Here is a 12,436-nt window from a genome sequence, read left to right on the forward strand (position 1 = left end):
CCGGAGAGTATAAGGGACCATGGTAAATATTTCGGCAATTTTTATTTACAGGCGAAAATAAAAAAATAAAAAAAAACTCAAAATTGAAGACTAATATCCACGTTTTTTGAGAAATTTTGGAGGTTTCAGGGCCCGGTGTAGAAAAGTATATTCATATTTTAGGGGGTATATCTCGGGGTCATATAATACCTTTTTGAACCATATGTGATCGTTATATGTGACGGTCAAAGAGTAACACTTAAAATAACACTGAGGTAGTGTCGACAAGCATAATAAAAAAAAACAGGTCAGTACTCCGACTTTACTTTACGGAGTACAGTAATACTGTAGCTAAAAAAAAAGTTGGGTTGCCAGGGAATAGCGTATTGCTTACTCCAACTTTGGGCCATCTGAAATTTCGAACGTAAAACCAATATACATAATACGGGCCTCAAACTAAGTTGATGTACAGAATATCTTTGTATGGGCTAGCCCACAAGCTTCATGATGATTTTTTTCTTTTTTTTTTTTTTTTTTTTTTGAGTCAAAGTTGAATTTTTTTGTTCAAAATTCATTTTTAACGAGATTAAGCACGATATCCTGTATTTGTCACAATGTCTACTTTTATAATATTTCCTCTGTTTCCTAAATATTGTAAATATTGCAACATGGGGATGGAACAAGAATTTTAAGAAGATGAGAAAGATAAAAAGGAATAAAGATAGAGACTCATGTGTTGAGGTGAAAGAAAGAGAGAAATCATGTGCAAATAGTGAAATATTGTATGGAGTAATATTTAAAAACTTCATAAGATGGTAATTGTTGAAATATTTGTGGAGAGGACGTGTAATTTTTTTAAATAATATTTAATTAAATATATTAATGGTTAAATTTGTACATCAGCAAATATATACGCAAACTCAAGTGATGCATTTAAAAATACTCGTATGGAGGAAGCAATTTTTTTTTTCCAAAGTGCGACAAATAGTCTTTACTCACATGTATCATGCATATTATATCTCTAACAATATTTGATTGAAATCTAATTTACTAGCCAATTTCTCGGACTTATCGGCCAACAATGGCAGACCAGAAATTCAAACAATAATTTTAATTGATGTGGCAATGGTAATAAGTTATACAGAATTGTTTAAGACATCATCGCAAACTGATCAAGGTTACCATTTAAGACTCGTAAATTGTACTTGTCTAATTGAAGAAAACAGTTCATAAATGTATCACAATATTTAAATTTAAATACTAAGTATGGGTTGTGAATAAAAGTAAAAGTAAACAAAAATTGGGCATATTTTATAAAATTAAAGTTAGAATAATCCAATAAACATAGTCTAGATTAGAAAATAATGTCAGTCAAAATCACACAACTAGATATACTGCATGCTTATTAGTAATGCATTTATTCGTCAAATTTAGACGGGTTAGATTTTCTAATTAACGTACGTAATTATCTCACTTGGACTTCTTTGTCGACAATGAATCTATATTTGCGTACGTTAATAAATTCTATGAAGTCCTTATTTTTTAATTAAAAGTACAATTATTATCTTACAAAGTTGATGGGATTATGTACTTAGTCATATTATTAAAAACTTGTTTGACAATAATATGTTAAATCGTATGACTTAGAAAATTTATTTAATATTGTACACCTTTTAATCACCTTGAATAATAATGGTTTCAAAAAAGTACAAAGTATTAATATAAACAAAAATTATTTTTATATACTCGTGACTTCTTACTTCCGGCCTCTCTCCGCCATTGACTGAGATTAGGATTTGTTCAATTCATGTCATAATCTACTTTTATATCATTTATTAGAATCTGAAAAAAAAAAAAATGATACTCTCTCCAATCTGTCAATTTAACCAAAACAATAATAATGATGTATTGCTAATCAGTAGCTAACACCTTCGTAGATTAAGCAAGGCAAGGCAACGCTAGGACAAGTCAAGGTATTGTAACAAGACCAAGCCAAGGCAATACATTTAAGACACTATAAAGAAGGGTAGGCCAAACATGAATATGACATGGTTTTGAGCACCAAGTAGGCCTCCCGGGATTTTTTTGACAACACCTGAAGAAATTTGGTGCATAATCTTATCGGGTTCAAAAGTATGTGCTCTTCACTGGCCGATTTTAATGATTAATACACAAAATCAAACTGTTTAAAGAAATAAATTTTGAGACCCGGTGTATAAAACTCAAAGGATAGAATATTAATGATGTTTGAAATCATATATGACCCCTGCTAGCTAGTTAATCACATAAAGGCTTATGGTGGCCTTTGGTTAATTAATAAAGAGAAACATATACATAAATGACTAACTTGACAGTTTAAAGACAAAGTGGTTAGTTGATTCCAACCACATAAGTGACCTCCCAAGATGTTATGGGATATATGGAAAGTACCTCAACCTATTTCCTTTCCGAGTTCAAAAAAGTCAAAAATCGTCTAAAACTAAAGGTTATATTTAACTTTTTCAAACCAATTTAAATTAGGAAAATTTTCATAAAATTAGAATTAACATGTGGGGCTTTCTCTGAAGTCATATAAGCTGGTTTGAAGCCATAACAAGCCTACTAATCTGTTTATATAGGATCGAGATCGATGAGTTGGACTCAATTATGTGAGTATGGTATTACGGAACAATTATATGTTGCATTGATATTGAAAAGTTTCAAAAGATAATGGTTTCAATCACCAACTTGACATCCCAGGTTTCTTATAATGATATCAGGATTGAGCTCTCAATTATACCCAATATTACTCACCCATTCAATCATTACTTACCATGACATACCATTGTATTGTTGATTCATGCATGTATTACTTGGGTTGCTTATATTATATTATTATTATATTATATTGTTGTTTAATTTATTGTTACTCAATACCAATACTTTGTTAAAATAGTTTTGTAATTGTGACTTATTATATGCATGCCCTCAATCTTTAGTACCCAACTTATCCAAGATCTCATTAACATAAGTTGAAATAATTGTGGCTAGATATGCCTAATTGCCTATATAGTTTACAGCTCATTATCATAGCTAACAACAAAGTCCATACACGATGATCTCACTTTGATTTTTTTTTTTTTCAAAATAAATTAAAGTTCATGCATTTTGACCATATAATAAACATTTTCATTAACTTATTTTCCAGCAAGTACTATAGTCAAAAGTGGCTCCAAGTCTGCGCTTTTATTTACAAGAATTTCTAATAACGTTTACTACACATGCATAAATAACATGAATGATAAATGGTCTGGGAAAAAAATAGTTATGACTGATCATTAATAGTTGGACTTGACTATTATTTCATTGTAAACTTATATAGTACGGAGTAATACAGAGTTATATATTTTTAATTAATTATACAATTAATTAAAGAAGAAAGGATTAAAAAAAATAAAAAATTGCACAACGAAAGGGTAAAAAAATGAAAAATCTAGAATTATGAAGATTGAAAACTTCATGTCATACGAGCCAATGTAACCCAACTTGGTGGAGGCCAAGAAAATAGCTTAGAATCTTCCAAATATTCTTCCAACGGCCCAAAAATGCCCTTTTCAAAATCAAAAACACCAATTTCATCACTTTTCCACTCAAAATCATCCAATTTATCCAAATCTCCCACTTTAATCTCGGAATAACATGAATTCTTATTGTCTAAGTTCTTAAAATGAAAGTATATGCAATTACCTTTGCAACCTTTTAAACCAATAGCGGAAAATGAAGAATGGTTGCTCAAAAAAATTGCATGCTCCTCTAAATCCTTAACCAAATCCCATTTTTGTTTCTCCTTGTCGAGTTTGAAAATCTCAACCCCGTGTACCTTTATCAATTTAGGAGTGATATCGGTATACAGGTCTACCATTAACAGGTCATCACCTACTTTTACCAGACATTTTTTATCTCCGCCAATAATAGAATTTTTTAGCAATGTTACTGTGACGGAAGAACCAATAACCTTAATGGCTACGGTCCTACCCGAGTTGGTAACAGCATAAAATGTACCATCGAACTCTACTACATCCACGTAGTGCAACGACCAATCGTTAACAAATATGCTCCGATCATCATAACCTAAAGTGTAATCATCCAAAAACGTCCATGATTCGATTTTGGACCGGTACATGAGTAACTTACCCGTGTTATGTGTACACAAAATAACGTAATCGTTAACATTATTAGAATTAAGGAAGGTAACAGCTACCTTTTGATGCTCCATGTTGTAGTAATCCATGTTTTCTGTACTAGGATTATTACTAACGTTACGTAACACATACTCACAACCCAACTCCTTGATTTTAATGTTGGTTAGATCCAACTTCCTAGGAAGATTTGGAGCTAACTGTTTGATGAGGGTCCTAGAGAAAGGATTGAACAAATGGACCGCCCCCGGGTTGTGCTCCTCGGTCTTGATGAGCCACCCGGGGCCATCATGGTCGTCGAAAGAGGGTGAAAGATGGGTAAATGTGTGTTTGGTGAGTCGGAGGTCACAATGATGGACGTTAGAGTTTAGGAATTTTATAGGAGGGAAAAATATGGGTAGTGTTTTGGGGATGGCAGACCGCCACGTGAAACAAACGGAACGGAAATGACGAGTGTCGGACGGGGTGTCAAAGCCGGTGGCAACGAGATCGAGGAGCTCCGGAGGGAGATCAGACCAATATGCCATGGCTTAATTAGCTAGGTAGAAGGTGTTTAGGGTTTTGGAAGTAGAAGGTGTGTATTGAGTTGAATAGAAATGTGCTTAAATTGTTGTAGTATTTAAATGGAATCAAGAAAATGTGACAGCCCACCTTTTGAGAAAATAATGCAAGTGTTTAATAATAATTAAATGATCAAAGCTAAAAAGGAGGGCGAATCTGAAGTAATAGTCAATAGTAGTACTAGCTAGTAGTATTGTCAACAATATTATGTCCTAACTTCCTAATCAATATTACGCAATTGCATGTAGAATAGGACAAAGGTTTTGATCCAATGCATATTTGAAAATTGTTTAGAAAGTGCAGTGGTCACTTTCCGAAATTAGCTAGGCAAAATCCTTTATACAACTATCACTTACGTTTAGTACGAGTTTTATTTCATTTTAGAAAAAATCATAGGGGTGTTTGGAAACCAGCTTTTTAGCTGGTTTTTGGCTTCTTCAAGTTGATCAAACATTCAAAAAATATGTTTGACTATTGGGTTTTTTAACTAGCTGAAAAGCTGGCTTTAAAGCCAGAAGCAAAAACCTGGTTGGAGCAGCTTTTGGCTTGTTGACATAATTAACTTTTGATTAATAATAATTAGTCATAATAAAAGATAATTAGTAATTAATATTTAATACTTAATAATAATTAAGTAATAATTAGTAATTAGAAATTAATAATTAATAATAATTACTCCCTTCGTCTCTAAAAGAACAACGCATTTGGGTTAATTTCGTGTGTATTAAGAAAGTTAAATAAAAATAAGTAAAAGTATATTGGAAAGATAAATTTACATGAGGTTTGTAAAAAAGTAGAGAGAGAAAGTAATAACTACATAGGGAAACAAAATTTTATATAGGAAAGCTAATTTTGCACAAATATTATTGCAAATTGGTGGGGATTTTAATGCTAATGGGTCATTCTTTTTTAGACTAAAATTAGGCCAAATTGGCCGTTCTTTCGGGGACGGATCGAGGTAGTAGTAATTATTAATTAATAATTAGTAATTAATAATTAGTAATTAGTAGTTAATAGTTACTCCCTCCGTCCCCGAAAGAACGACCCTTTTTTGGTTGATTTCGCGGGCATTAATTTTAAATTAAATAAAAAGAAGTAAAAGTATATTGGAAAGATAAATTTACACGGGGTTTACAAAAAAGTAAAGAGAGATAGTAATAAAAGTATATGGATCGGAAAAACAAAATTTTATATGGCGAATCTAATTTTGCACAAATATTATTGCAAATTGGTGGATATTTAATGTTAATGGGTCATTCTTTTTGGGACTAAAATTAGGCCAAATGGATCGTTCTTTCGGGGACGGAGGGAGTAATAGTTAATACTCCGTTAATAGTTTAAAGTTAAAAGTTAAAAGTTAATAGTTAATAGTTAATACTGTAGTTAATACTGTAATTAATAGTTAATACTATAGTTAATAGTTAATATATAGTTAATAGGTAGTAGTTAATAGTTAATAGTTAGTAGTTAATAGTTAATACTTCGTTCCTCCGTTTCTATTTAGTTGACGCGTTTGATTTAGGCACATATATTAAAGAGAGGAGAGAGTGAAAGAGAATGAAAAAGCAAGTAGGGTAGCTTGAAATGCTAGGTAAAAAATTTATCCTAAAAGGAAACGTGTCAACTAAAAAAAAAATCTTAAAAAGAAATGTGTCAACTAAAAAGAAACGGAGGCAGTAATTAATAATTGATAATTGATATTTGATAGTTAATAATTATTTTCTTTGAAACATAAATTATTACTAGTGTTTAATAATTAGTATTTAAAATATTAGTAATTAATAGTACATTATTATTGATAATTATCAATTTATAACTAATACAATTATTGTTAATATATAACCAATAATTAATTAATTTAAATTTATAATTAGTTATAAAAAAATTATTATCTATAATCAATAATTAATGTTAATAATTAGGAAAATTTGCAAATTGCAACCATTTAAAGTTCATATTTTGCAAAGTGCAGCCATTTATTTTTTTATTGCAAATTGCAGCCAAAAAGTTCGTATAAATTGTAAATTGCAGCCCGATTCAATTTTTTCATCGATTTACATGTTAAAAAAAATCTTTGGTTAAGGTTTTAGGGGTCATTTTAGTTCTTAGGGGCCGAATTGAGCTCGGAATTAGCAAAAAAAATAACGTAAGTGTCTCATATTTACAGTTTCCCACAAATCGATACATTTTTGTTGCGCAAAACAAGATACTTCGTTATTTTTTTGCTGATTCCGAGCTCAATTCAGACCCCTAAGGCCTAAAATGGCCCCTAAAACCTTAATCGAAGATTTTTCAACTTGTAAACCGATGAAAAAGTTAAATCGGGCTGCAATTTACAATTTATATGAACTTTTGGGCTGCAATTTGCAAAATACGAATTTTAAATGGCTGCAATTTGCAAATTTTCCTAATAATTACTAATTAGTGTTGTGTAGTTTAACAACAACTAGCACCCAACAAGCCAATTTACCAAACACTACAATTGTAGTCAAACAGCCAACTCAAAAGCCAATCTAAACAGCCAATTAAAACAGCTAACAGTCAATTGCCAAACATGACCATAGTCGATCTTTCCAATTATGTTGCAAAAAAAATTAACTTGGAACAACTAATTTTCTAAAGCTGAATTGAATCATATTTCGTAAATTAGCACAGATACAATGTATGTAATGTCATGTACTCTTTATTTCGTTCTTTCATTTTTTTTAATTAAACTTCAATTTAAACTGTCTTTAATATGTACAAGTAATATGGAATACAAGAAAAAAAATTATATGTGACCATGTTGGACTTGATGTTTAATGTATATTTGTAGTTTATAATATCAAATTTTGTAAATCTATGCTAATATACACCGTAAGATTTCATAAAATTTATACTAATGTATGAGAAGATAGATTCTCAAAAATAATGGCTCTTAAGTCATTCCGACGCACACTAAACTAGCTAAATCGACAAGATTCCTAACCTAATGCATAAATAAATAGAAAAAGTCCTTATGTAAAAATAGAGTAGAAGGTTGCAAGCTTGCAACCCAACTACGTAGTACGTACTAGGATTAGACTATTTAAGCGTATTAATTATAGTAATGTCATATGCTTCTTATCGATTCGGATTAAGTAGGACCTGTACTAATTAATGTTGTGAGTGGTTATATACTAAAGGCAAGGTAAAGGCTATACATACAATTGTTGTATGTGGTCCTTATATACAATCGGCAAACCTCTACGTACTATTCTACTTTCAGCAACTACTAATTAATCTAAAACTAAAAAAAATGTCTAAAACCACCAACCAAATGTTTATACTTGTTTTCTCAAATAAAAAAAAATATTTATACTTGTTAATCGAGATTAAATTGTCAGGATTTAGTGTTATATGCTTAGGCCGGATTAAGTGTTATATGATTATGCAATATGTATTACAGTTTAATTTTTACATTTGATAGCGTAAAGTTTAATAGTGAATATGATGCTAATTTATAAAAGTAAAACACATACTCAGCAAGTCTATTTTACCTTTAGTTTACGATAGATGTAACAATTTGACTTTTTGACTTTGTTAAAATACAACTTTGATCATTAATGTTTGTCTAGCTAGATTATCAATAAAAAATTTATAGAAAAAATATATATGTTGAAATATTTATTTAAAGTTTAAACCAATCCCACAACATCTTACGAATAGCATTATTTTTTTGTATAAAAAAAATAAAAATAAAAATAAAAATAAAAATTGTAGTAAGTGAATAATAATATAAAAGTCAAAAAACTTTGTACATAAAAGTTAAAATGATGCATATATTATAAATTAGAGGTATAAGTATTGAAATATAAAATTATTACTCGTATAAGCTTAAGGAGATTATCAAGTAGAAAACTCAATATAAGTAAAACTAAAAAACCAAAGAGATGAGTCCAGCATAGTAAGCTTCCATATGACTATTAATTAGGTCAAGATTTCTCCTGTGCCCATCTTTTTTTAATAAAATAGCAGTCTTCGCGGGCAAAGACTAGCTGCTGCTCATTCTAACCATTTTATTTGAATTCATTATTAATTTTGTCAACAAAAAAGAACTATAGTATATACTTTTCTAGCGTGGGTGAATAATACTGTGAAATTTCATTTTATAGTCAATAGTAAGGGTCTGCTCATATTTACTTATTTTCAGTTCAGTTCAGTTCAGCTCCAATCAGTTCAGTTCAGTTCAGTTCAGCTCTTAATTTCCCCCTCTTATAAAATATTCATTTCAGCTTAGTTCAGTTCCAATCAGTTCAGTAAATATGAACAGGCCCTAAATTACTCATAACTTATTTTGAAAAGTAATAAGACTTATAACCATAACTTATCAGTAAATATGAACAGGCCCTAAATTACTCATAACTTATTTTGAAAAGTAATAAGACTTATAACCATAACTTAAATAAATGGGAATTGAATGTTAGGGGAAGACCAATTACAAGTTTTGCAAAGAATGCCTATTATATTACATTTATTAATTAATTGCCATATTCCCTACAAATGTACTGTGATTCCTAACAAGAACGAGGTAATTTCATATTTATCGAGTAAGGAAACTATTTAATTCTTGATATGTTTGAACTTTGAAGTCACTAAGCATGTGTGCATTAGCATAATACGCTATAGAAGTAACGTTATGAGACAAGTAAATTGGGATGTAAAGAGTCCCTTGTGGGATTTTGATCACATGATCCTTAATTTCTTAGAAAGTTCTCGTAAAGAATTTTCTATTATCTCCTTTAATACGGAATAAGAAATTATTTCCTAATTTTTTTTCTTTTTATTTTTTTAATTTTTTTTTTACCCTTTAAAAATAAAAACAAAAACAAAAGACATACGAGTATACAATAATACAAATAGTTTTTTAGGGGAGCAACCGAATAATTGAAGGTCAAGATTCAATACCGACGCCTTTAGCTATCCATGTACTGTTAGTTGACTTGTTTTGTATTTTATTGCCATCCTATCCTATAATAAATACTTCGTACTACTTATATAGAGATTTCTTCAAATAAAAATAAATATATAGAGATGGGCTGGGCTTTAAATTGGATATCAAATTTACCAAAGCCTGGAACATTAGCATGCGTCTTATTAGCTTATAAAATCTTGGGCCAAGCACTAATCATGGAGACATACAAATAACCGGTAGCCATGTATTACAAACTTGCATGTTTTAGTCAAATTTAATACTTTCTCTGTTTCTTAAAAGATGCATTACTTTTAAATTTACGGACTCAAAACAGAGGAAGTACGTGCAATGTGTTCTTTACTTCTTTTGATTTATTCAACTTTTTTTTTAAGAATTTTGATTTATTCACGACTATATATGATACTTCTTTTTTTTTTAGTTGATAAATTTTATCTTTGAGCACTATTTACATAAGTTATTTTAGCTTTATTGATGTATGATCTATATTTGAGAATAAACAAGTATATATGCAAGGTCTTGTTAAGTTCATTTCAATTTATTGATTTTTTTAATAAAAAAAATAAATTCTTATGGATAATTGAAAATATTAAGGTTTAAATCATGCATTAGCAAACATTACAAAAGAAATGTCACAATTACTATGGAACGAGATGATTAAATATAGAAAATTAATAAATCCGCTGCTAAAAAAAATTATAGAAGATAAAAATAGATTGAAAATTAAGATGTCCATAGAAGGTGAAGTGAAAGTTTAAACAAACAAGACACTAATACATTATAATTTACTTTACAAAATTGACCCAAGAAGGAGGGGGCCAACAGAACTTTGAATTTTCAATGTTTTCTTCCAATGACTCAAACGTCCCCATCTCATAATTAAAAACACCAATTCCACCACTTTCTACGCCATCAATATCCTCTATATTCCCTTGCTTTTTCTCTGAAAAATCTCTTCCTAAATTATTCAAGAAAAAATATATGCAATTTTCCTTAAGACCATGCAAACTAGTGCTAGTAGTAGAAAATGAAGAGTAGTTGCTTAGAAATATCGAATGACCCCCTAAACATTTAAGCAAGACCCATTTTTTGTCCTCCTTATCCAATTTAAAAACATCGATTGCATAGACGTCACATGATCCTTTGTCTGAAGAGGTGTACAAGTCTACTAACAGTAAATCATCGCCTGATTTTACCAAATATTTTTTATTCCCTCCAATGATTGACTTTACCATTAAGTCGACCTCAACCAAAATCTCATCCTCGCCGCCATACTCAATGACAACAGTTCGACCTGAATCGGTCACAGCATAGAACTTCCCTTCATATTCCGCCACATCAACATATCTCATCGACATATCATAAACGAACTCGCTCGTATCATCAAACCCAAGGGCAAAATCGTCCAAAAGCGCCCATTCTTGGGTATTAGACCGGTACATTAACAATTTACCCGTGGAATTTTGAGTAGACAAAAGGACAAAAGAGTCATTTCCTCCAATAGTAGCAAACGCTACTTTCTCATACTCCATATTGTACAAATTCATCACTCGATCATTCCCGCTAATATTACGAAGAACATACTCGTGACCAATTTCAAAGGTGTTAACATTACTAAGGTCTAAAATGTTGTGATCTAAGGGTTTAATGGAATCGCTCTTCGAAAACGGGCTCAAGAGGCGTAACACCCCTGGCTTATGTTCCTCTGTCTTGATCACCCAACAAGAGTTGGGGTCAGACAAGAGAGAAATGATGTAGGTAGTTTGTCTGATGAGTCGAAGGTCAAAGTCGTGGGCTTTAGAGCCCAAGAATTTAATAGTTGGAGAGTAATAAAAATTGGCGGTTGGTTTGCCACGAACAGAAGAACGCCAATAAGAGCAAACGGAACGAAATTGGCGAGTGTTGGAGCAAGTGTTTGAGAGGTTAGAAATAAGCTCTAGGAGCTCTGAAGGGAGTTCCGACCAATCTGCCATTTTAAAAAAAAAAAAAACGGAGGAAGTATTTTTTTCGATGCTAGGAAAGAAAATAAGATGGAGATTTAAGACGGATAACCTAAATCATCATTGTGGATTTTATTTGAATTTTATAGTGAAGGTTGAGAACATATATATAGTAAGTTGGAGGAGAGTGTATGAATGGAGAATTGTAGATGTGAGAAATGATGGGACATTTGGGTGAGTACTTAAACAAATATATAGAGCTGATGTTCACAACTTCACAAGTAAGCAATTAGTTAGAAATTTCTACCAAATTTAATTTGGGATGGGTCAAGTCAATGTAGACAATAATGTTAGTTATATATTATACAAGTAATAATAGTCCATTTTTAGATGTAGTTTGGAAACTTTCAACTTTGTCAAAATCCTACTTCCTCCGTCCCTTAATCAAATTTCTAGTTCTAACATTTATTCCTCACATAATAGAGAGAAGTAGAAATCTAATTAAGGGACGGATAAAGTAATAGTGAGAATCTTAACTAGTTCACGATGAAAAAAAAAAAAACAAAACAAAACAAAAAAAATTGTGATATTTTAACTTAGCTATATAAAGATGACTTTCAATAAAACGTTCTGTAGCACAGTATTCAGAGACAAAAACTAGTAAGAACTTAATTTTAAACAATGATTAATATTATTTACTCATACAAATTATGCAATAAGACTAATTTTAACTAACTTATCAAATAGATAAACAACAAACTTTTATAGGAAAGACTCTACCACTTCGCCAAGGAAGTTAAACCAAATATCATGCCAAATATGATCAC

The 12,436-nt window shown here is 30.7% G+C and overlaps 2 protein-coding genes across 2 annotated transcripts; both read right to left on the minus strand.

Annotated features, from left to right (window-relative positions):
* Nucleotides 1-3,177: 3,177 nt before the first annotated feature.
* LOC110737734 (F-box protein SKIP23-like) lies at nucleotides 3,178-4,767 on the minus strand. Its single transcript, XM_021918070.1, has one exon. The coding sequence runs from the start codon at nucleotides 4,682-4,684 to the stop codon at nucleotides 3,476-3,478; it is 1,209 nt and encodes a 402-aa protein (XP_021773762.1). The 5' UTR covers nucleotides 4,685-4,767; the 3' UTR covers nucleotides 3,178-3,475.
* Nucleotides 4,768-10,254: 5,487 nt separating this feature from the next.
* LOC110738753 (F-box protein SKIP23-like) lies at nucleotides 10,255-12,412 on the minus strand. The gene has a single exon (XM_021919178.1). It carries the CDS (start codon nucleotides 11,640-11,642, stop codon nucleotides 10,455-10,457), a length of 1,188 nt encoding a protein of 395 aa, XP_021774870.1. The 5' UTR covers nucleotides 11,643-12,412; the 3' UTR covers nucleotides 10,255-10,454.
* Nucleotides 12,413-12,436: the final 24 nt, after the last annotated feature.

This window comes from Chenopodium quinoa, unplaced genomic scaffold (genome assembly GCF_001683475.1).
Source record: "Chenopodium quinoa cultivar QQ74 unplaced genomic scaffold, ASM168347v1, whole genome shotgun sequence".
Taxonomy (NCBI): Eukaryota; Viridiplantae; Streptophyta; class Magnoliopsida; order Caryophyllales; family Amaranthaceae; genus Chenopodium; species Chenopodium quinoa.

Excerpts from the sequence above, each read along its gene's own strand:
- LOC110738753 (XM_021919178.1), bottom strand. The coding sequence starts at position 11,642 with ATGGCAGATTGGTCGGAACTCCCTTCAGAGCTCCTAGAGCTTATTTCT.
- LOC110737734 (XM_021918070.1), bottom strand. The coding sequence starts at position 4,684 with ATGGCATATTGGTCTGATCTCCCTCCGGAGCTCCTCGATCTCGTTGCC.